Source organism: Macrobrachium nipponense, chromosome 12, assembly GCF_015104395.2.
Source record: "Macrobrachium nipponense isolate FS-2020 chromosome 12, ASM1510439v2, whole genome shotgun sequence".
Classification (NCBI taxonomy): domain Eukaryota; kingdom Metazoa; phylum Arthropoda; class Malacostraca; order Decapoda; family Palaemonidae; genus Macrobrachium; species Macrobrachium nipponense.
The window spans coordinates 46,840,593-46,866,328 of record NC_087205.1 but is presented as its reverse complement, the minus strand read 5'-3'; the positions used below and the strand labels follow the sequence as shown (position 1 = coordinate 46,866,328).

The following is a 25,736-nucleotide window of genomic DNA, read 5'->3' as shown; positions in this document are numbered from 1 at the left end:
TTAGTTAATAGATCAGTAGTAACTTGAATATAGTACTATATAAATATTATGGGTATTTTTGCCTTTATAAAATGACTGACTTTAATGGAACATTAATAGCTGACTCACTAATCATTTTAAGCCAGTTGTTGCATAAGGTTTTTTTTAAATATCATTTTATAGATCAAATTTATCTAATTGATATTTTGGCCTAACATGTTTTAGACCCTCTGGTAATTTTGGGCAATGTAATGAAGTACATATCAGAATTTATTGATTAAGGCAATTTTCTCTTGAACTTTTTAAAATTTCTTCAACATTCATTCTAGATATACGAACACATGTCCTGGGCTTAGCTGCAGAGTTGGGAAAGAAGCTCTGCCCACTTGTTTCTCTCTCTGTCTCAAACTTACGAATGGAAGAGTGTACTATGATGTAACTTTTTACATTTTGAATTACTGACAATAACCATTTCCTATTCAGCATCTTTCATATAAGCATTTATGTGTAAGATACTGAATAGGAAATGGTTCAGGACCAATGGTTCAGGAAGCGATGGTAAAAGTAGCGATGTCATCCATCAGAGAACAATTATCCATTCATCTTCCCATGGTGTTTTTGTGGCAAAACAAACAAAAGAATTCTCAACAAATCTTTCCGTTGAGCCAGCGACAACCAATACAAGGCGCTCCCCTTCTACTGGCGGCACTTGACGGGTTGTATGCATCGCTGGTGCTTGGCTGAGTACTGTCTACCCACTCCATGCTGTGATTCATCCTTGTGGTAAATCACGTCTCATCCAGGTAAATCACCTGCCTACCCTCTTCCTGGTGTCGTTTAAGTACCCGGAGAGTGACGATCTGGCAGCACACTATGTCCAGAGATTCCTTCTTCACATACCTCTTCCTCTGTTATGTCCTGTATTGGAATCCTATGTCGTGGATGAGTTGCCACTTCGACGTCTCCGAGGTTTCTTCTGGGATGAAGTTTGCCATTCTCAATTCCTTTGTAAGGGTACTGTGGCGGGATCACATGCTTAAAACTGCTGGGCAAATCCCCCCCACATAAACTTAATCACTCCAGCTGTCAAACCCACCCTCAGTCACACTTTCCTCTTTACACTACAGAATACAAGCAGGACAATTGACCTATACCTACACACAGAACAAAAAAACAAACACATGTACTCGCCCAACTCCAGATATTCCCGGCTATGCTGTGCTGTCCGCTGGTCGAGGTCACTGAGACACTGACAGCAACAACCAAGAACCACAACACAACAACAACAAGGAACACAACCACAACTCAACAACTCAGCAAACCACAAGGAACTCAACCAAAACAAAAGACCACTGCACAAACAATTACTAACACATAAAAACAAACACACAAGAAAGGCAACACACACACTCACTAACAACACCAAACTTAACAATAACTAACAACAAATCAACAAAACACAACTCAAACGAATTTCAATGCCTTCACTAGACTGCTGCCAACACTACTGTCCATCACCAGCTCTCACCAAAGACTGACTAAAGACTGACTCAAAACACAGAACTCTAAACTCCAAGAGCACCAGCAGACAACCCAGAACTCACTAACAGCAAATTCAGTCGTAAACCATCCAACCAGCAATTATACCCTCTCTCTCTCTCTCTCTCTCTCTCTCTCTCTCTCTCTCTCTCTCTCTCTCTCTCTCTCTCACAGACGTTGTCAAATGGAACACCATAACTCCTCCATATTTCCTCCCCCATTACATTTGACGATGTCTCCTTACACTCACAACACCCACACTAAATAGCCTTCTGCAACACCCATGGATGCTTGGATGCAGGCCCCCTGGATCTTGTTTGAGGGCCCTCATACACACACTCAGTTACACCACCATCAACTTCTCCCAGACCACTTCCAGTCAGACAACCATTACCATCTCCCTCACTACCATCCTCCCAAATCCCATTCACGATCTCATCCACCCCTTCCTACTCTTGTCCGAATATCTCTTGTAACTCTGCCACCCAATCACTTATCTCGTTTATACTCCTGCCAAACTCCTGAAGAGACTCATTCATACTGCCAACTACATCCTTACCACCTGATTCCCTTCCTGGTGAAACGTCACTAAACCCTGACAATTCAAACCCACACACACTGTACGTATCATTCCTCCCCTCAAAGTTATCCATATTACATGCCTTATCCAACATTTTAACCCTAACACTAATCCCTCTATTGCGCAGCTCACGTTTCTCCCTTTCATTCCCTTTCCTTACCTTCTGCTTTCTTCCATACTCAACCAACACCAACTGCCAATCTTCCATACCCATTTGCTCACTGACACTCGGCTCACATTTATTCACCCTCAACCACTCACTCATCACATTCTCCCGAACATACTGTCGCATACTAGAGGACCCACCATACTGAATCCCCTTAACACCTAATTTCCCGAATTCCCAACCTGACTCATCCTCTTTTGCGTACACACACTCGCCACATGACCTTCCATTCCACATTCAACACATTTCGCACGCTGTTCTTTACACATCCTAGCATAATGACTGTTCTTCTCGCAGTTGCCGCAAACCACGTCCGTACGGGTACCCCAACATCCACTAGCTATGTGTCCTGCCTGTCCACATCTATAACATTTAATATCCCTACCTTTCTTACACTCGCTCACTAAATGCCCCATTTGCCCACACCCAAAGCACGTTCCTTATGTCCACCGACATTCATTCTTCCTGTGTCCTGGCTTACCACATCTATAACACTGCTGCTCTCACTCACAACTAACTGACCCTACTCTTCCAACACTCGCACTCTTAGCTCTTTTAGGGCTAACTACACTCACGTTACTTGTCCTAACACTCCTATCTACCAATTGCTCTGCCATTCGCCTCGGCCCTTCCAAAACTGCCTCCCTATAGCTCTTAAATTCTGGTATAACCTCAGCTACGTCAGTCCTAACACTAACACTCCTACTCTCTTTCATACACCTATCTAGTTCGTAATCTTCTACTATTTCTAAAATGTCATTCCAAGTCAACCTTTCATTTGTCCATCGCATTTTCTCCTTACTTTTCAGATTCACAAACTCATGTACACTCTCTGGTACAGTCGCCAACAACATCCGCACTAACTCCTTACACTCATTGATCGCTTCGTCCCCAAACTTTTTCCTGGCTAATGTTTCTAACCTACATACATACATTGATAACGGCTCACGAACATTCATTCTTGCCTCTTCAAAATCTGGCTTTCTCCTTTATCTAATGCTACTTTTTATCCTTTTTGCCTGTTCTACATTCCTGGCTTTCACACTCTCTTAAGGCACATTCCCTACACTCATCATTACTCCATACGTACTCAACAAAAATCCTGTCAGAAAGCGACCTAACTCTCTTGCCCAGACTCTCTTGCCCAGACTCTCTTGATATCCCCATACATAACCTCACAATACTTCTCATATTCCTTAAAAAAATCCCCTATGTCCCTACTACCATATTCCTCGTATTGTGCACATCGGGGTACCTCGCTCATATACGCAGTCTTTTGTACTTCCCGCTCACTCTCACTTTTGCTATTTCCATTCTGACCCCTCTTTCCCTCTTCCGAATACAGAGAATCCACTTCCATACTCACGTCCATACTCTTGAATACGCTCTTCTTACCCTTCCTTTTTCTACCCACCTGTTTCCACTCACCACCATCTAAATCACTCTCAGCCCTTCCCCAATGTATTCAGTCCTAGTCTCATCCTGTCCGTCACCCTTACTAACCTTCTTTCCCTTAGTACTCGTCTTTTCCTCAGCCCCCTTCTTATTCTTGTCATCAGGTTTATCCTTATCCTGAGACTTCCCCTTCTTTCCCTTACCTATCACAACCAAATCACTTTTGTCACTTGTACTTGTACCCTCATCCACTCACTCTTTCACTTTCTTTACCACTCCTGGCCTGTCACAAGACCCAGTAGGCCTACCTCCTACAGCTCTCTCTCCCATGAATCCCTTCATCATTTTCTGCATCATCTCTTGCACTGCATTCATCATTACCCTGAATTTTTCATCCATTTTCTCAACCATTCTCTCTTCGCTCCTTTCACCTCTTCTTTCATTTCCACTTTCGCACTCCTTAGCATTCCTCTCATTTCCTCTAACTCGCTTTTCAGTTCCTCACACTCTACCCTCAACCTCTCATTCTCCACTTCCAATCTTTCCTTAGCTTCCCTCGCCAACCGCAACTCCTCCTTCAGCCTCTCCAACTCCGTCAACCCTTCCATCCTCACTGCCTCCACCAATCACACAACTCACTATCCCAATTGTCCTGCAGCTGCTGCACCAACAGTTCCTGTTCGGGCACCAAAAAATAATGTGGCGGGATCACAAGCTTAAAAAAACAAGTGGTAAATCCCCCCCCACATAAACCTAATCACTCCAGCTGCCAAACCCACCCTCAGTCACTCTTTCCTCTTTACACTACAGAACACAAGCAGGATAATTGACCTAGACCTACACACAGAACAAAAAAATAAACACATGTACTCACCCAACTCCAGATACTCCAGGCTATGCTGTGCTGTCCGCTGGTCGAGGTCACCGACAACAACAACCAAGAACCACAACCCAAGTACACAACAACAACAAGAAATGCAACCACAACTCAACAACACAACACCCAAGGACCACAACTCAACAACACAGCAAACCACAAGGAACTCAACCACAACAAAAGACCACTGCACAAACAATTACTAACACAAAAAAACAACAACACAAAAAAGGCAACACACACACCCACTAACAACACCAAACTTAACAATAACTAACAACAAATCAACAAAACACAACTCAAACGAATTTCAATGCCTTCACTAGACTGCTGCCAACATTACTGTTCATCACCAGCTCTCACCAAAGACTGACTAAAGACTGACTGACTCAAAATACAGAACTCTAAACTCCAACAGCACCAGCAGACAACCCAGAACTCACCAACAGCAAATTCAGTCGTTAACCATCCAACCAGCAATTACACCCTCTCTCTCTCTCTCTCTCTCAGTACTGTAATGAAATATGAATTAAAATACAGTATTAAGCTAACTTTTAGATTAAATTTAAATGCTTTGGGAGCATGATTTTGTCATGATATGGTTTAAACTCTAGAAATAAGCATTTAAGCCATTTTAGAGGTGGTGTCAAGTATTCATGGATTTTAGCTATTCGGGAGGTTGTGGTCCATATCCCCTGTGAATATTGGGGGTTTACTGAAATATATGTACATATATGAAAAGTATTATGGTTTACTCACCAACAAAATCCTGAACTTCATTATCTTGCTAATTCCTCTTCTGTTTTGAAGACCTTGCAGGCTTACCACTCTGCTCCCTCCCCCTCTCCTGCTCACTCTGTGTTCACACTTTGGAAGTAGAACAAAAGGGATCTCCTCCTCGCTGCTATCAGTATCTTCACTTTTAGCCACAAAATTATCACTGCTATCATCACTTTCAACTCTACATAGACATTAATACTCTATCTTTCTTAGCATTCAATTATGATTTTGGAGCTCAGTAAGCTCCGATAAATAGCAGTACTTGTTTGAAGGAATGAAGCCCACACATGCTGGTTTTTCCAACTGCTAACTCACGTTTACCAGGCCTGTGCCCTTACGGGAAAGCACCCTTAGCACACTTACGCATTTTCAAAACACTATAGTATAACACCTTCGCTACAAAACCTGAAAAAATCAGCAATTTTATACATTCAACTTACCCGTCAGATATATACATAGCTATTACTCCGTCGTCCGACAGAAATTCGAAATTCGCGGCACACGCGGCAGGTAGGTCAGGTGATCTACCCCCCCGCCGCTGGGTGGCGGGAATAGGAACCATACCCGTTTTCTAATTCATAATTTTTCTGTCGCTGGAATGTAAACAACGTTTGCAGTTCCTCCTGAATGGATTTTCGTGTTTCATCGCCATTGATCGTCTGGGCTAACTTTACAGGGAAGTAATGGATCTTTGGTTCGGCATACGCTTTTGTTAACTTTTTGATAATATTAACTTCGAAAATTTCGAAGATTAGTGACGTGTAACTACCGAAGTTTTCGGTAGACACTCATGCACTTTCACGAAAGTGAATTACTTATACTTTCATGAAAGGGAATATTTATTCGTTAATACAAATAAGTGTTAGTTTGATTGAGAAATGTATATCTTTCTTCCTAGTTGGGGAAGTCAGAAAAGTAACTATCCTTTAGAAGCTTTATTAGCTCTTGTGTTAACGAGCAATTATAGTAGTAACAGTATAGTAGTTGTTGCATCCTCATCACCTCTTACTCCGCAGAATCTACAATATCATATTTGCAAATTGTAGACTTTGGATATAGTTCAAATGCGAACTCTTTGAACGTAAGAAGTGAATATAGTGTTCCCCCATTACAATGGAGGGTGCGTCTGATCGGCTCTGTCTCGCTCTCAGGTCTAGACCTCTTCCAAGCTCACAAGCCCAGAGGAGAAGGAATGTCGAAAACCGTAAGGAGGTTTCAGAGAATCCCCACCGGTCAGGCGTTCCCCCGGCTCGGCAGGTTCTGTAGAGCCGTCCCAGACTGCCAGGGATAGCCATTGGAAAGGCATCCTAAAACAGTGTTTCTCCCTTTTTATGCCTACGGTTCCATGATGGATAGGAGAACTTCGAATGAATGAATTTGACGAAGATCCTCGTATAATGCCTTCTGGTACAATTATTCAAAACAAAATGTAGAATGACTTTAATCGATCCACCTTTCGAATCAGGCGACGATTTAGCGCCTTCTAATATTAGAGATCATTCGATAACATTTGTGATAAAGTCATTGTTCGAACATTTTTTTTCGCAACTAGACGAGAACGGTATCCCATGGAGGTATGAATTTGTTATTTCAACATAAGATTCCCCATCGGTGCATTTTTAGATATAGATCTATTCTGATTAGAATGATTTAGATTATTTGTCAATCGAATGAATTATATGGATCTCGTTGAGTGATAAAGCATATATGTATGACTTTTAAGCTTCTAGTCCTACCATGCTTAGGACAAATCGCCTTAGGCTACGGTATGGCATGGCATATTCACATACCGAAATTTATGCTATAATGGTCAACTGAAATCCTTACAAAATTTCCTAAATTAATACGGTTTACCTTAATGTAACAGTATTATAGAGTATTCTGTTACGCTAGAGTATGAGTTATATGATGCTTTCGTGTCTTCGAGAAGTGATCGGAGAAGCATATCTTTATTGGTGAATTGAGAGTAGGATAGAAACATTTTTCTTAGTGTTAGAAGAGGTTTCCATGAATTACCAGTACCCTTCTAGGACTTTCCTAGGAAGAAATTGTTTAAAAGGATTGTTTAGACGACACCTATTTAGTTTCTAGACTTGTCGAAGTCTCGTTCGCTTAATTATGCTTATATAAAACTTCCTGAAGCTCGATAAAAATTTTAATAGATTCCTTTATTAAATGGAGTAACTGGCAACTCTGGAAAGGGAAGGCCAGTCGGCTTTCGAAGACTGCGTTCGCTTTGAATTGAGAGAGAGACCAGCGGCAGTACCATGTTGTTCTCAGTCGTGAGCGGTCGGTTACAGCTCTCTCTCCTGCGGAATGGGATAACTAACCGTATTTCATTCCTACAATCGTGGTCTTAGCCTCGGATTGAGGGAATACTGAAGCTATCATAAATAAAATATTGTCTGCCTTTTGTTAGGAAGCTTTCAATAAGAAAGATATTACAACCTTTCAATGCTGTTTACCGTAGATAACATGATTAAAAGGGATTCTAATGCAGCAGAACATTATATTATTCAATGCACTAATACTTACGAAAGCATGTCTTATTAGAGTACATACTTAGTGAGAAGAGAGATGTAATAGAGTTTCACTTCAAGACTACGCTATGGTTAAGTCTTTCGAGAAACGACACAACCGTATTTAAAATATTTCTTATTCAAGAAAAAAGAGGGGGGGGGGATACGGAAGAATTAAGCGAGGACGCTACGAGGCGCGTGACGCCAACCAGAAGCAGGACGCCTACCCAGAGCGAGGCGCCAGGCAAGCGCCAGGACGCTACGAGGCGCGAGACGTCAACAAGAAGCAGGACGCCTCTCAGGAGAGAGTCGCCAGGCAAGCGTCAGGACGCTCCAAAGCGGTTGACGCCAGCCAGAAGCATGACGCCTCCCAGGAGCGAGGCGCGAGGCAAGCGCCAGGACGCTACGAGGCGCGAGACGTCAACAAGAAACGTGACGCCTCTCAGGAGAGAGTCGCCAGGCAAGCGCGAGGACGCTCCAAAGCGGTTGACGCCAGCCAGAAGCATGACGCCTCCCAGGAGCGGGGCGCTAGGCAAGCGCCAGGACGCTTCGAGGCGCGAGACGTCAACTAGAAGCGGGACGCCTCTCAGGAGAGAGGCGCGAGGCAAGCGCGAGGACGCTCCAAGGCGCGTGACGTCAACCAGAGGCGTGACTCCTCCCAGGAGAGAGCGCCAGGTAAACGGGTGGAGGACGCTGCAAGTCGCAAGACGCCAGCCAGAAGCTGACGCCTCCCAGGAGCGAGGCGCCAACCAAGCGCAAGACATCAGGATCTCCAATTTCTCAGTATTTGGAGATAGACTTTCCAAGAGTTTCCTCTTTGAGAACTGACACAAGATCAGTTTTTTCCTGACAGGGACACAAGTTATCGCACAGGCGGCCGTGGCCCTTGTCAGGATAAACTGAAATTGCGGAAGTCTCTAACAAGAACAGACTTCTCATGTCAGGTGATATAGTGGTCGCATGAGCGACTTCTTTCCTGGCAAAAGGAGTTGTTTTGGGAGAAACTTTCTTTGCCAGATCAACCCTCTACTGACAATTATTCTAGAATCGCACAGGCGAACGTAGTTCGTGTCAGGATAAGTGGGTTCTTCTGCTTTATAGTCCTTTACATGGTGAAGAGAACCAATATCGTTAGAAGTCTCTCGTTTTCCTCAACCTTATGAGACAAGTGATAGAAAATATATCGGACTCATAAGTTAATCTGGGTGCAGGTTTTAGAAAGACCTTGGCAACCCCTTTTTTATTGCACGTTTTTGGCTAGTCCCTTGAACAATGCAGCTCCTCTTTCTCCTCTTTCATTGTTATTAACAGGATGTTATATTATCCTACTCCTATGTAAACATATAACAAGGGAGACCTTGTAATGTTTTGGTACTGGAAAAGACTCGTAGGAGCTCTCAGTATTGGGTGAGAGACTCTTTCAAGTATCTGAACCGTACATTACGGCCTGATGTCCTAGGATAGGAATCTTGAATGATTCTCCTCGATCCTGGATCATTATTAGGAGAATAGGATAATAATAATTTGCTCTTTTGCTGAAGAACGATGATAGAATTTTCCGTTCTCTCGTTGCCCAGGCACAAGGAAGGGAAGAAAGAATATGAGAGAGAGGTAGCAATTTATGCCATCTTTATTTTATAGAAAGGGGAATAAAATTTAGTCTTTTTTCCCCTACAATATAAAACTCTTTACAGAATGTAAGACAAAGAGCGTCAAAGAAAGAGAGGATAATACGTTATGCCTCATTTTAGACTTAGAGAGGTTGGATTCACAGAGGTCACGTTCTTCTCACAGCAAGTTTTTGAAGTCTTTTCCAAGACAGTCTGAATATTCTTTCAGCATCTATTTTTAAATTGACCTTAACAACCTCTCCACTCTGAGTCTGTCTGCGTGCAGACTGACCAGAAGTGGACATGAATGAGAGGATGTTTCAAGGTAATGACAGTAGTCATGAATAAGATATATGATTACTGCAGATCGTGCGAGAGGGAATGAGGAAACTGTCCTCTTCCGATACCTCTGTGAACCACATAGAGGTTTTTTCTTCCCTTTCAGAGGGAAGAATCACCTTGGTATATTTCTGCTATCAAAGAACGCAGTCAAAAGGCTATATACTCTGTCTCTATAAAGGGAATTGGAGATAGCAGAGCATTAAGATCTTCGGGATCTTATACAATACCTCTATACGACAAGACTAGGAGATCTTATAATTACAATGGGATCCTATTTGGGCCTCAGATTCCGTGTTCTGACAAGAGGGAACTGCTCCTCATCAATGTTTCTCTTGGTACTAAAGGACCAAAATGACAAGTGAAATTTTGGGCTTGGAATCTGGAATCAAATTCTAGAAAGACTAGGCAATGGGTTCCTGCCAGCATGGTATGTTTGGCAAAAGAACTAAAACCTTTTATTCCTGGATCAACGCTTTCAGATAAAGGATTCCGTTGTCCAGGCAATGTATTTACATTCTCATCTACAAAAGGAGATAAGGTTTAAACGTTTGCTGACAGAGTCTTTGGAATACGATGAGGGCTTAAAAAACCACTTCCCAGAAGGTTCGTAGAGATATTTAAAGAGCTAGAAATCAGGAATCCTCCCAATTTCAGCTCAGAATCTCCTTAGACTTCCAGGCTCTTTCCCTGCCTTCGTACAAGGATAGGGAAGATTTTGCAACAAGAGAACTCTTCAACATGTAGGAAGAGTGCTCGTTAGCAACGGAAGTATCAAGTATGATCCTCCTCGGAGGAAGACTGGTCTCTCGGACTATTAGATTTCCTATCGTCTACTGGATGTAGCTGACTAAAATTACCTCCCCTTGTTACGGAGGCCATAAGCTCAAAGTGAAACGCCAGCCAGGCGCGAGGCAACAGCCAGGCGCGAGGCAACAGCCAGGCGCCAGCCAGGCGCGAGACGCCAGGCAGGCGCGAGACGCCAGGCAGGCGCGAGACGCCAGGCAGGCGCGAGGCGCCAGCCAGGCGCGAGGCGCCAGACTGGCGCGAGGAGCCAGGCAGGCGCGAAGCGCCAGCCAGGCGCAAGCCAGGCTCTGGGCTTCATCCAGAAGAGTTCTATTTCAAAGAAAGCCGTGGTCTTCTTTGGAACAGTGGAATCTCTAAAGCACTTCTTGAGTAACTCGACGATTCCTTCAAACAGCTAAGAATTAAAAGCGCTTGAAGTGCGGGATTTTAACAATTCTTGTTCTTTCCATAACAATATGTCGTGAGAGACATATTAGCTGTAATAACGGGAGATGCAACTCTGTGTTGACTCCTCTTTGCACGAAGGAGATCAAGTGGGCCTATGAGAGATCCTTCTCTCTTTATTATAAGTGTCCATGGATGCGTTGCTGGGATAGGGAGACGACACTGATCCTTAACTAGTGAATTATTTTTTTTTTAATTTTTTTTAACATAAGTGTATTATTTTCTGGGTTTATTTGAAATGAGTTTGGGGATAGCTCTTTTCAAATTAAGCACAAACCCTCGTGTTAGGATCAGGTGATCGGGATCGGTGTTGTGCTCCTTAAAGTATGCCAATAGGCATTGGTGTATTGTCATGTAAGTGGATAAGACCCCATTGACAAATGACCACTAGATTCTGTCAAGTAAGTGGATAAGACCCCATTGACAGATCTACAAGAACTCTTAGCCATAGGTCACATCCTCGCTGAGGCTCTTGAGACGAAGCAGACTACTAGCAATAGCTAGGAAGTCGACCCTTCGTCTAAACACATAGGAACCAAGGTTTTATTTATTTATTACCTACAACGTATGTTTGTTACCTGTATATTCAGTAATAGCTGTCTTTTACCCTCCACCAATGGTGTGAATCAGCTATGTATATATCTGACGGGTAAGTTGAATGTATAAAAATGATATTGTTATGATACAATAAAGTTTTATACATACTTACCTGGCAGATATATACAATTAAATGGCCCTCCCAGCCTCCCCTCAGGAGACAGCTGGAAGAAAAATTATGAATTAGAAAACGGGTATGGTTCCTATTCCCGCCACCCAGCGGCGGGGGGGTAGATCACCTGACCTACCTGCCGCGTGTGCCGCGAATTTCGAATTTCTGTCGGACGACGGAGTAATAGCTATGTATATATCTGCCAGGTAAGTATGTATAAAACTTTATTGTATCATAACAATATCATATTTAAACCAGAAATAATGGTGATATAGGTGTTTGAATCTGAAGGATTGATAAGTGTTCCTCAGAGGTCACACTATCCTCTAGAACTGGAAATTGTGGCACATGTATAGGTCACCAGCCCATCCCACCTACACCACAAGGAAAAGCAGTATCTTGTGATGTCATGTTCAAACCTCTGTTATGATGTTTTCCTGATTTTTGCCGAATTTCTTAAAATAAGATATCTTCTACTGAAGTTGAAGCTTGTCAGACATGCTCATAGTAAAAGGGGGGTTCTGATGTGCAAGCGTGTTTATCGTGTAGGGAAAGGTTATAAGAAAGAAAGATTTTTGACAGAGATAAGAGAGATATGCCAAATTCTTTCTGAAAAAAGTTTTACTCACTGTCAGTACATTACTGTGTAAATCTAATGCATCATTTTGCATGTGTATCAACATATAGACTTGAGCCTTTTTCACAGTATCATTGGAATTATGCAAACAGAGAATAATACTGTACTCTGTTTAAAATGTTAGGAATAATTCAATAATAAAACTTTGGAAGCATATTCAATCCTCGGGGATACAACCATTGCCATTTATATATAGGAGTATCCTTCAGCACATGCTGGAGATGGTCAATGAACTTGGGAACAGTGTAGTTAACAGGTAGAAATGCAGGGTCAGTGGGTAGATTCCCCTCAGTTGCCCAACAGCTCTCACCATTTACTTTTTCTTCAGTCTTCAAATGGAGAAGACACATTTTTCTTCTGTTTATTATGTGTATTCTTTGGATTGGATGAGTAGCTTGCTACCCTTTTTGCTTTGCAGTTGCTTCTTTTTGTACTGTTTACTTTTTTACATTATTTTGTGTCATTTTGGGATTCTTTTTGTTTAATTGTAGAGAAGAAACATGATCAGTGCGGGTGTGAGGGACTTGGGTGAGTATGGTCACTTCATGTCCTTATTGGAAGACCCAGATGAGTATATTCATTTTGTATGGATAAGGATTTTATTTGATCCTCTTCTTGTGACATATGTGCATTCTGGTCCTTTAATCTTTGGCCACATTCCTTGGTGGCCTAGTGGAAAAGAAAAATGACTAGCCTTCATTTGATGTGTGTGTGCTGTTTTTGCAGCCCCATGGAAAGTTATCCTCAAACAGCAATGGTTCTTCCAGTGGTTATTTAACATCACCTGTTTCAACCTTGCCCAGCCTTATGGTGTGTAAGACTAGCCAGGTAAAAAGGGGAATATAGTCTTACTATTCGTCCTCTTCATTTAATTATTTGTCATTGTCATCTTTGACATCAGCTTCATCCTCCTCCGTATCCTCACTTCCACCAGATAGGCAGCAGAAGAAGGGTAAGTGTAAAGCTACTACAAGGACTTCTCTCACACTTTTCCTCATTGCGAATGAATGGAGCGCCCAAATCATTGGTGTGTGTGATCATCATAACTATTGAAGGCCTGTCAACTCCAAACATGCCCATGTAGATGAGAGGACAGTTCCTTCCCATCCCCTTATGCACTCTCTGGGCTCTAACCTTACTGGGTTTGCTGCCCAAATGCATGTTGCAACTTGGGGTAGCCTCTCCCTCTACATCTCTTGAGGAGTTGCAAGAGGGTGGGGAATTGCAACAATCTCTTCATTCTGCATGTGCAAGACCTTGGGATTTGGTAGATTCTGGCGGCAAGACAAGTTTTTCCTTTCATTTTCTTTTGGGTGGGGGACTAAGGGGAACCAGCACCACCTTCTTTCTCAGCCCATGTGCAATCTAAGTAGTATTGCTTTGATGTCTTTCACTTTTTGTGAGTGCAATTCACCATGTGGGCATGAGTGTGTAAGGGAGGTTGTGCACATTCTCATTCTTCTCTTATGTCTTCTTACTCGGTTGCACCAAGTAAAGGAGCATAAGGGATGTAGGGTCAAAGTCTGAACTTTGTTCAGATGGTGAAACCACTGAATCTTCTCTGCCTTCCCCAACAAAAGCTTATCTGGTTCAAGATGAGATTAGGTATGAGATAGGGAGTGAAAGACGGGTGTGATTCCTTTTTTGTCCTTAAGTGAGGCCAGCTTGTGCTCTAAAGGATTTTTATGTCCTTAGAGTCCATCTCCTCTGGAACTCCTGCAGGCTGAGCTGGAGCAGTGCTGTAGGAAAATGATATTGCTCATCTGTGAGCATAATACTCACAGGTAGACAAACTCGGCTTCCACCTACCCTCAGTTTTGTCTAGGGGAACACCTGATGAGGTGACCTATGGTTAGGTTAGCTTGGTCAATTTAGCTCATGGTGATATGAATGAGGTGAAATTCGTGATTTGCAGGTAGGCATTTCTCTGATTTCCAGTGGACCAAGCAAACTCCTCCCCTTGCTGCTTTCATGCTAGAGGAGGTACTACACACTGAGGATGTGAAAGGTACTCCTCTACAATTGGACGTGATAATGTGCTGATTGATAAATAACCTACTCCTGGACAGAGTCCATGTGGAGGGTTTCTTGTTTAATGTAACGTAAGTGAATGCCCTGGATTCTGAATTTTTTGTGTCTCTTCAGGCTGTCTTGTGGCTTGACCTGTGGATAAATAAATACACTTGGCAGGTGACACCATTACAGGTATGTTGCCTTCAGATGAGAGGGGGACCTTCTGGAGGTCATTGGTGTCCAAAAGTAGTATGGCCCTTACCTTTCCAGCACACCAGATAACCAACCAGTGGGCAAACCTTGCTCTTTGCAGGAGAGGCATGATTATCTCCCTGTTTTCAAGGAAGGTTTCTCATGAGAGTATCCTCTCACAGAGATACAGTTTTTGTTGGACTCATCTACACTTTTTCCATTAATTAGAGTAGTGGCAGTGGTTGAGCTTAGATGGGAGAATTCCTGAGACTCCATTTTCAACTGTGAGGTGTCATTCAAATCCTTAGCAAGTATGAAAGTGTTGTAGCCAAACCCTTAAACTTGGTGAGAGCTTCAACATTGTAGTGTTCCAAGAATGTGTTCAGGGACAGTTGGTGGTGTTGCTGAATAACAAAAATCCATTGTAACCTGCATCAACAAACAAAGGTGATGAACCCTACATCAGTTGGCTTTAGAGATACACACATACACAAGTGGGTGGCTTTCTAAGTCACCAACTTGTCAGCCTGATACATTCCGTGCAGGTAGAACACTGTGGCAGATCAGCTAAGTTGTCGAGGTCAGATGGGGAAAGTGTGGTTCCTACACTCTACCAAGTAGTAGTGGAAAGAATGTTCAGGATAAGGGGTTGTCCCATGATTGACTTGTTTGCAACCAGGTTGAACAGAAAGCTGTCAGTCTTCTCATTCCCAGTCCCAGACCCACAAGCAGTTATGGAGGATGCACTCAACAGCCATGGGATAATGTGGATTTATACACATTTCTGCCCTTCAATCTTCTCTGCAGTGTGTTCAACAGAGCATTTATCACCCTGGGTCCTGGGATAATTCTGGTGGCTCCTTGTTGACTGCAGTCCAAGTGATACCCTGATTTGATGACACACTTGGTTGAGTTGCCAAAAATATTTCCCATATGGTTGAATTGCCAAGAATATTTCCCATATGGCCCACACCACACTCCTGTGTCAACCCCAAATTTGCAAATATGTACCATAAGACACTTCATGTTCAACTTCTTCCATGGAGGTTATCAAGTGTAACCTGCTAGAGAGAGACTTTTCTTGCAGAGCTGTGAACATGTACCAATGAAAATGGGCTATCTTCTGCGATTGATATCATAGAAGGGGTCTTTCTTTGGTCAGAGCATCTGTTCAGTGGATCAGTTTACGTTATTTACATTTGCAAAGTGGGCAAGTATTTATAAGTATGAATTAGGTGAATGAACATTTTGCATATTTCTTGTGTCAGATATGTTAATTGTAGATGTCTGTTAATAGAACCAATCAGTCAATCAACAGTCTTCATAGCAGTAGATTAAGGCACAAATATGTCATGAAAAAAGGAATAATTCTTTTATGTATTTCACAAGCCCTCACTTGATGTATCACTCATGTGTTAGTATTTTCTTATTAGCAGGAGGCAGAAATGGTTGTCTTGGAGCATCCACTGAGTGATGTAACGCTTGCGGGTGATGCTGTTCATCCTCTGCCACTAACATTCCACCAGCTGTTGCAGACTGTAGCAGATCTGATGATGCTTCTACCTCCTGGATCTCCTCTTCAAATGATGGCTGTTAGGTAATATGTACCGATAAAAACAGGTGTTAGCACAATATTATTGTTCAAAATGTATTACCAGTACTTTTTCTGATGAGCAATTTTAATTTTGATATTCAGCATTATGTGTACATAATCTTTAAGGTGAATGGTAGGTTTATATATCAGGGGGAGTTTGGGATGGAGTTATGAATTAATGAGTTGCACTGGTGTTCATTTGGAAATGTGTTTTAGGTGCTGGGGTCTGAGATTCACACCAGCAGACCATGACTTCTTGCATCAGAGTCATGTGTTTTCCAACATATCAAAGATTCTTTCCCGTTCTGAAGAAGTCTTAGGAGCTGGTGAGGAAGGTGTGAATTCCATGTATGAGAGTCATGGTCCCGTAAGTTTTGGTTTTCTTTTCTTGGAGTTTATTGTAGGCTTGTTTTTAAGAAGTTTGTGCTCTGCCTTAAAACTTAATCTACATATCATTATTTAAGGTTTACTTTCTAATTACTTAACATAAGCTCAGCAAAAGGACCAGGAGCACTTATAATTTGAAAAATGTTTGTCATTGTTTTGTAAATATAGTTTCTTATAGTTTTTATTCTGAGATTTACGTAGTGTTTGTTTAATTTGTTTGTTCCTCTTCAGGTTACTAGTATTGTTGAGTGCCTATGTGACTTAATGAGTGAATGTGAAATTCGAGCTTCTAGTCGACAAGCAATGGTACCATCTCTAACAGACTCCTCAACGGAAACCTTCTGGGAATCAGGGGATGAGGACCGCAACAAAACTAAAGCCTTGACACTAACTTGTCCACTGTCTTCTAGGCCAAAGATTGTTTATGTTCATATTGACAATTGTAGGGACCTTGGGGTAGGTGGTAATTTCCCATTAGGATCTGCATAGATTGTTGCATACATTTTTTACCTTTATTATTCTTCTGTAACAGATTTTGCTTTTATTTATAATGAACTATATGCAAATTGATTGAATAGATGATGATAACCGTAATGCTGATATATAATTGTTCATTTAACGTATGATGTTGCACTGACTTATGATTTTTTTTTTGCTCATTACATGATTGTTAGCTGGCATATTACATGATATTTTATATCCTTTTATGTATTTGGGTTTTGAGTATATTGCATTAATGTAAAGTTTGAGAATAAACTGTATATATGTTCCTCTTTATTACCACTTTGTGTTTAAGTAACAAAATTTTGCTACAGAATTATATGCTTACCAAGGCATGTTTCTTCAAATACATTTGCTTTTGTTTTGTATTTTCAGAACAAAGTTTCAAGTGTTTCTTTCAAGTGTGGCTGTGGAAGTGAAGATATGGTCATGGCTCAACAGGTTGATGTTGAAAGTCGTTTTACAGGGTGGCTTCATGCTGTGTTACCATGTAAGATTTAACCTTTATTTCAGGTTTACTTTGCAGTGCAATTTCTGTATGGAGTATTATGTAGTATGCATAACATTTTTTGTTGTAGGAATTAAGTTAGGATTGCTTTCTGATAGTTGAACTGTTAGCTAAACTGAAAGATTAAATTCTCAAGGTAATGACTACATACAGTTATTTCATTTTTTTGAGGTGAAACTTACCCTGTATCATGAGCTTTATCTGTGGCTACTTGGCGCAGGTTCAACAAGTGTTAAAATAGAAATAATCGTTAACGAACGCTCCCATCATTGGGAGTTAGAGAGTGAGGGCTGTATTTTTAAACTACCACCTTACCTCTTCGAAGAAGAGGCTGCTTATGAAATCCCTTCATGGAGCAGTATTTTAAAAACATAGGCGAAGCTCCTCAATGAAGAGGAACTGTACAGGAGGGTTGGTATGCTGGAGGTGATAAACAAACATCTCATTTGGATCGGCAGATGGCTATTCTACTTCTATCCTACATTATGCCTATATACAGTTTATCACTTACACAATTTTTTTGTAAATTGATACAATTACTACAGCAGAGTCCAGCTGGCTTTACTGCTAATCCTGCCTACTGATTATGTCACGACCATTCCTTGAAGCTGATTGGTTTGAAATAGTTTTGGAAAGTTCATTAATTTTAGTCCTTTTCATCTTCATTTATTTTGCAATGATGGTTGTTTTGCCAAACTAAGATATATTGGGATGATTATAATATAATCCAAGAGGAGGTGAAAGACAATTCTGTTAATGCTGTGAAGTTCATAATCACCCAAGTTGAACAGCCAGGAACTTGGAAACATGAGGTCTTCTAAGTACAAAGTCTTTTACAAGAATGCAAATAAGACCATTTGCATTGAAGTAATGAAAAAAATAGACTACTAAAATATTTTGCATGTTATACATTCCAATACTTACAAGTTATGCAGTTCTTTTTTAATTTTACAAAAAATATATGAAGAGGTTAGCAAAGAGGTGGTGAAGACTTCCTCTTCGTTTCCAATCATTTTCACCCTCTGATCACTTTCATCCTCACCAGAAAGTGCTGCTTCGCGGTACAATGATACCATTTTAGCCACGAAGAGCTTCTTCGTTGAAGATGTCAGTTTAAAAATGCGGCCCTGAAAGTTTTGGTTGCTGTTTCTTATTTAGTCGGCCAATACAGCCAGCCGTTCTGACAAGTGCTCTAAAATTTGGGTTTGCTTTCTTGGTGAATGAATGGATTGTATGGATTTTGGTCTGGATTTGGCTAAATGGATTACTCTTCTCATTCTTCCCCATCGAAATCTGCTAGATTTTATATGGTAAGTAGTTGCAAGACCAGATTGGGTTAATTGACGTATGCACACGCAAACTGTGCATGGATCATCGAGAGGTGAATTGTGATTCAGCCTACCTTAGGGTCGCCAGATTACAAGATTAGAAACTGGGACACTTGAAATTCTCACCATATACATAAATTTATACCTGTGAACACACCCAGACTAATATATTATAAAAACATAAAGACAACTATCACTTAAGTGAAAAACATAAAGCAAAAATTTTAATGGTATATAAAGAAAGCAAAATGAAAGTAATTTGGAAAATTAATAATTATTGCAAAAATACATAAACTAAACAAAAGGAGAATCATTTGGAAAATTAATAATTAATATAAACAATACAGAAACTAAACTGATTTTATTTTCATTTTGGAGCATATGAGTATGAATAAAAATAAGAAATTTATGTGCAGGAAAATTGAACTTAAATCGTTAATTATATTTCTCTGATGATTTTGCTTTTTTATAATAGGTCATTATTTTCTAACACCTGCCTATAAAATTCTTTACACTGAAAATCAAGGTTCCATGTGCAATACAAGATAGCTTCTACAGAAGCCACATCCAACTTGTTTCTTTCATCAGTCCACTGGATATTCATGATTGAGAAGATACTATTAACATTAGCATTATGAGCTGGCATGCTAAATAAGTACTGGCACAAAATTAACATCTCTGAATATTGTTCTTGAAATTCCATCTGCTGAAGGATAGAGCACCATCTTTCATGGCACTGCTTGGTCTTCCACTCATCAGGCTTGATCTCCATCTGTTTATTTAGGATTTGTTTAAATGTTGACCACTGACAAAAAAGCATGTTGTCAACTTTTATGCCTTTGTATTTTAACACTAGACAAGACTATTGTATTTGTTCCTATGCTGGAAGAGTATCTAATAACATCCATGAAAAGTTATCAAAACTTTCTAAAGATGAAACCCATTTTTCAAGATAGTCATGCAAAGAGACATAGTAGTTAGCCACTTCCAGTAGGAATTATTATGATGAACTAAAATTGGGACAATGAAGGTATCCCAGAAGGGTCAATGCGAGGCAGGTGACAAAATGATCAAATTCAGGATGTCCTGGAAAAATGGGACATCTGGCAACTCTAGACCACCTTTGTGACCATTGCAAGGATTGTTCTTTTAAAAAGATAGAGAAGATGATGAATTGCTAAATTAGATGTGAAAGACAAACTTAGGAGAGAAAAAAACAGAAGTTTTGAATCTAGGTTATTTGGGATGAATCTTGCCTACTGTTACAGTTGGCTTGTATCTCCATGCCGATAAGCGAGTTGGCATTCAATCAAAAGATCTAATGGATTTCATTTCTTTCCCTTCTCCAGGTCCTTTGTCTATAGTTAAACATGCTCAGTCTAAGCTTTTCCTTTGCAAATGCTTTAGTTAGTACTGATGCTTCTTCTATAGCTCCACCTTCCACTTCCCTTTCAGTTCAGGAAAAGCGTATTGAGAATTCAGAACAGGATGTAAACCTCATTTTGGTCAATATAAGGTTTGTTTGAGTTGTTTAGGGAACTAGTCTTGGTCCCCCCATAGTTTGCGGTCATTTTCACATTCCCTTATTAGAGGTAAGGTGTCGGTGCCTTCGCCTGTCTGTAGCCCGAGCCTAGGACTCCCCTACAGCAGTTGGAAGAGTCATCTGTCAAGGAACCCAGTTGGTTCTCGGGGCAATGTGGTTCTGTGCCCTCCGTCAGCTTCCTCTCCGTTTCTCATGCTAATTGTCCCATATAATGCGTTAGCCGAAAGATCATTTTGGTAAAGTTAATCTTTGCTATGTATGCAACTTCTACCATCATTGGTACCTAGTATGATGTTTTTAACACCAATGGCACTAATTATATAGGTAATAGACAGTTTTATTAAGAATGTCTGCAGCAAGTTTTATTTATTCTGATGTTATGGTGACTCAGTCGACTGTTTAACCAATTTCTTCATCTTTTGCTCATTATTAAACTTTGTATGCTAGCCTATTTTTCTTTCTGCATTGAACTGCACTTTTTCCTTCTTTATGTGCCTTTTCATCAGTTATCGGCAAATCTCTTACTTCTGCCTCGATTAATGTCTCTCTCCAAATCTACCATGGTTACAGTATTTTCTGTTGTTTTCAAGTTAGATATCATTCTACCCGCATAGCTTTCTAAGGATGCGTCGTATGGGAATGATCTCAAGTATGTTAACTTGCTCTCAGATGAGTTGCCCTGTCTCCCTTTCATTGAGTTGTGGATACAATGCTGGTACTCGGTTGCTGTTGCCTCCTGTCACCAGATGTCGCCAGCTGTCTCCCTCCTCATGTCGCCCTTTATCAGAAGAAGAGTGAACTGGAGGATCTCCGGTTTGATCGTTTGCTTGAACGTCGTGCTTCACTGTATCTTCATTTAGTTGAGGAAAGAAGCCACTTAGAGAATATGTCTCACTTGTTTTCGTGCATTTCGGCACCTTTTAAGTATTTGGAGAAGAGAGTGTGTTTTGTAAGTTTTCTTGCACTTGGTGCAGACAGCTCCCTTTAGGTCTGGCAGAGGCTTATCTTTTTTCTTTTTTTATGAAGTGGCAGAGCACTGTCTCTTGTGATGCAGACATTTAATTGGTGCTTAAACTGCTTTAGGTAGAAGATTTAGTTCCTTTTCTCTTTCTTTTCTTCTCAAAACTTACTTTTTTCAAAAATAGATGCTTATTTCTCCATTGGAAAAATCACTTATCAGTCTAACTTTTAATTTTGCATATTAACTTTGAAAAGTGATATAAAAATTTTTCAACTGCAAAAGAAATGAACTTGGAGGTCAAATTTCTAAATTTCCCCACAAGAGAATTTTCATCATTAGTTGTAGAATAAGTGGTAAAAATTTGAAGCAAATCCCTTCTGTCAAATACTAGTATAAACAGTAATTTACTTTATATGCTGCCGTATGCCATTGGCACTCCCCTTAAGGAAGCAGTGTAGGAACCTGTTTTGCATGGTTAAGAATCCTTAGGTTCTTAGGTCTTAGATGCCTTAATCCTAGAAATGCACCATGCATTGCCTCCAGAGGAGTTTCCCCCTTGTGAAGTTGAAACTGCACGATGTCAGAGCAACAGGTACATCGATTAATTTTCACCAGCACCCCTCTAGACCGTCAAGTCTTGGCGACACAGTGGAGGTGTAACTCTGTGTTCACTTCTAACTCTTAGATGGCCGTCAACTATATCCAGTTGTGGCAGAGGAGATTTGAATTTGTGTTCGTACATAGTAATATCATACTCTGCTTTTGTTTTGGTTGCAGTATTATGTTTAGTTGTATTTGCTTTGTTTCTCTTGGGTAGGGACAAAGAAAGTTCATTAGAGTAAATAATATTGGACTTATGTTGGAGAGCCATTGCTCCTTATTGGAGAAAGCTACCCTGAGCTGATTAAGAACCACCTTTTTTCAGGCAAAATTGGTGGTGGTGTTTTGGGTGTGAAGTGCCACAGCAACTCATCTAGGTACTATGTGGTAACTCTTTAGGAATTATGTTTAGTTGTGGTTTTAGCACCCTTCAGTTCTGCAGGTCTGAGGCACAGAAGCCAAACTTTCCATTCTGTGTTGCACAATCTCAACCAATGGCTATATTCAGGGTCTACATTCCACCTCCTTCCAATAGTGGACCACACCTGATGAAAATTATCTGACGAAAACTTGCCATGGGATTGTATGCATCAGGAAAGCAGTGTTAAGGATATTTCTAATCTCTGATAGTTTAGTTATACAGCAATCTCTTACCCTCCTCCAGCACTCAATTTTGGAGCCATCTAATGATAGAGGGGTAAGTTTCACCTAAAATATAATTATTTTTATGATAAAATGTTTTAGGTACTTGCCCTGTATCATTGAGATCCCCCCCTACTTCCCTCTTAAGAGATTAGGAGAAGAATGACAACCAAAACATTTGCTATCTTTCCCCCACCCTCCAAAGGTGGGGCCAACTATTGGCAGCATTCGTTACTGATTATTTCAATTTTAACTCTTGTTGAACCTGCACCAAGTAGCTGCAGATAAAGCCAAGGGTAGATGGTAAGTACCTAAAAAAGGGATTTTGACGTAAGGAAAAATCTATTTCTGGGCGATTGGTTCGTGTCGCCCAGCGAAATATCCCTTTAATCCATTATTTCTAAGGTAAATGAACTAACAAATACCAGAGAATAAATAAAATAAAGAAAAGGTCAGTATAACTGACTCGCTCACCCTCCAAGAGGGCATCGGTATGAACACTAGGGCGAGTGAGACCACTACCACGAACCTCTTACCAATAGAAATCTCCTACGACAAAAACCCCCACAAGAGGGGAGCCGACCCACAGAATGGGCAGCAACAACTACTACTCCACCCCACGCTACCGACTGCTGCGCCTCTGGTGGCCATCCTGAAGTTAGCAGACAATCTTGAGCGCAGGGATGGGTAGGGTGGGATTTCGCTGGGCGACACGAACCAATCGCCCAGAAATAGATTTTTCCTTACGTCAAAATCCCTTTTCTGGGCTCAGTTCGTGTCGCTGCGCGAAATCGTACCAGAGAATTAGCACAAGATTGTAAATGAAAATAAATAAGGTCTCAATAAAACTTAAAATAAAGTAAAGTATTATAATTGCAAGAAAATATATATATACACAATTGTTTATACAATTTAGAAAAATAATACTTAAGATTAGCTTAAAGTTAACATATATGTACAGGGCTTACATGGAATATATGTTGAACTTAACATCTGTGTATACTAATTACATACAATAGTAAATAAAGCAATTATAATAAATAAAATGATTCTGAACAAACTTAGAATACAATATAGTAAATAAATTTATATATGTTATATAGTAAATAAATTTATAGATCTTAATAGACAAAACCCATAACCATTGTAAATGGAGATGTGTCACCCTAGCATAAAAATAAGGGGACCACATCATAGAGATCATTATATACAATCAATTGTGGGTGACCCTAGCAAAAAAATAAGGGACACCCACTGTACCATCACAAGAGCAGCTAAGACTCAAGGTAGACGTAGATGAACATGGTAGGTATAGACAAACTGTTGACTGAGATAGGTAGAAAGGAGATCTGGATCTTCACTTAAGATTAAGCAGAGTCGGGGGAAACTATGTTACCCGCCGCAACTGCTGAAAATTTCAGAGATTCCAAGGACTTTAAGTAATGACGCTTAAATACTGTCGGCGATTTCCATCCAGTATACTTTTTCAAATCATCAAAATTCATGTGTTGGAAATAGTTAATTGAGGTGGCAACTGCCCTGACATCATGAGCTTTAGGGAAGGAATCAGGGTTGGCTTGTTTAATAAAGTACAGGATCTGTTGCCTGATACCTTTAATTGATAAAGTACCACCTTTTTCTCTCCTAAAGAGAGGACCCGAAGAGGATGAGGATGTCCTGGACAGAAAGGCTCGTAAGGTCGATACTGGACAAAGAGAAACATCTTGCGGAAGGGGTATAACCTTCCACGGTTCCCACCTCAACAAAGGATCCTCAATTCTTTGCTAAAAAAAGCTACGATCTGGGGAAAGTAGAAACTTCCCCTGAGGGAAGAAATTCTATATGATTCGGATCTCTGGATAACGCCGACAGTTCTGAAATTCTAGCTCCTGAAGCCAAGCTTAATAAAAATAGAGTTTTTCTTAAGAGCATTATAAATGAACATGTCGTATTGTCTGTTTCTGAAGCCAGCTTTAGAACATCATTCAAGAAACCACGACACTGACGTAGGCCATACTGAAGGTCTAAGTCTAGCACAAGCCTTGGGAATAGACGAGAAGTAAGAATTCTGTCAAGTCTATGTTGAAAACCGAGTTGAAAAATCTTCTTCAAGGCTGACTTGTTTGTCGTAATAGTGCTAGCTGCTAAGCCTTTTTTCAAAAAAAGAATCTGATTTAAAAAAGGATATAGCTGAATTGATTGTCATGATTTTAATGTCTGATTCTCTCAGGAAGATTGCCAACTTTTTGACTGCAGCATCATACTGTCTCAAAGTTGAATCTCTTTTATCAGATTCCAAGAAAAGAATATTTCGTGGATCGATATCTGCGTCTCTTTTTAGCCGCAAACTTCATGAAGTCCATAAAGTTAGGGTTTTGAGAATTCCTGAGGAAAGCGAACACAGTCTTCGTTTGTACTGACTGGGAGAGCCTGGGATTGGGAATCCGAAGAGGACGAAGACCCAGTTCCAGAATCAGAGGGTACCAGTTGCTCTTCGGCCAGTCTGGGGCTACTAGAGCTAACTTGACCCTTGAACGTCCTCCTGAGTTTTGTTCAGTACCTTCAGGAGAAGATTCACTGGAGGAAAGACATAAATCTTCTCCCAGTTGTTCCAATCTATGGACAGGGCGTCCGTGGCATAGGCCAGAGGGTCCAGGTTGGGGGCACATAACATGGAAGTTGTGGTTCGCTTGAGATGGCGAAATAGATCCACTTGTAGACCTGGAACCCTCCGGAGAAATCCATTGGAACGAAGTGTTGTCCAGTGACCATTCGACTCCAGAGGAACTGAGCGGGATAGAGCATACTGCTATGACGTTTCTCACTCCAGCTATATGGGTGGAGGAGAGGTGCCAACTGAACTTGTCCACCAGGGAGAAGATGGCTACCATGACATGATTCCAGATGTCTTACGACGTTGGGAGCCTCCCCTGTTTACTGCAATGGACTACCACTGGCGCTGTCCAGAACTAACTTTATGTGAGAGTTCTTTGGCGGACGTAACCTCTTCAGAGTCAAGGAACAACCGCCATCACTTCTAATACGTTTATGTGAAGCTGGCGGAACTGAGGTGACCAGGTTCCTTG

The 25,736-nt window shown here is 40.9% G+C and overlaps 1 protein-coding gene across 11 annotated transcripts in view; it reads left to right on the top strand.

The window, feature by feature from the left end:
* Positions 1-25,736, top strand: part of LOC135224515 (E3 ubiquitin-protein ligase MYCBP2-like) — a 1,655,355-nt gene that overhangs the window by 1,441,569 nt on the left and 188,050 nt on the right. For 10 of the 11 annotated variants that reach the window (XM_064263565.1, XM_064263560.1, XM_064263570.1 and 7 more), the window contains 4 exons: positions 16,023-16,183; positions 16,397-16,547; positions 16,799-17,023; positions 17,444-17,558. In XM_064263565.1, coding sequence (XP_064119635.1) covers positions 16,023-16,183; positions 16,397-16,547; positions 16,799-17,023; positions 17,444-17,558 — 652 coding nt within the window. Of the gene's footprint in view, positions 1-16,019; positions 16,184-16,396; positions 16,548-16,798; positions 17,024-17,443; positions 17,559-25,736 lie in introns of all 11 variants that reach the window. The other variant, XM_064263562.1, reaches the window with a different exon arrangement.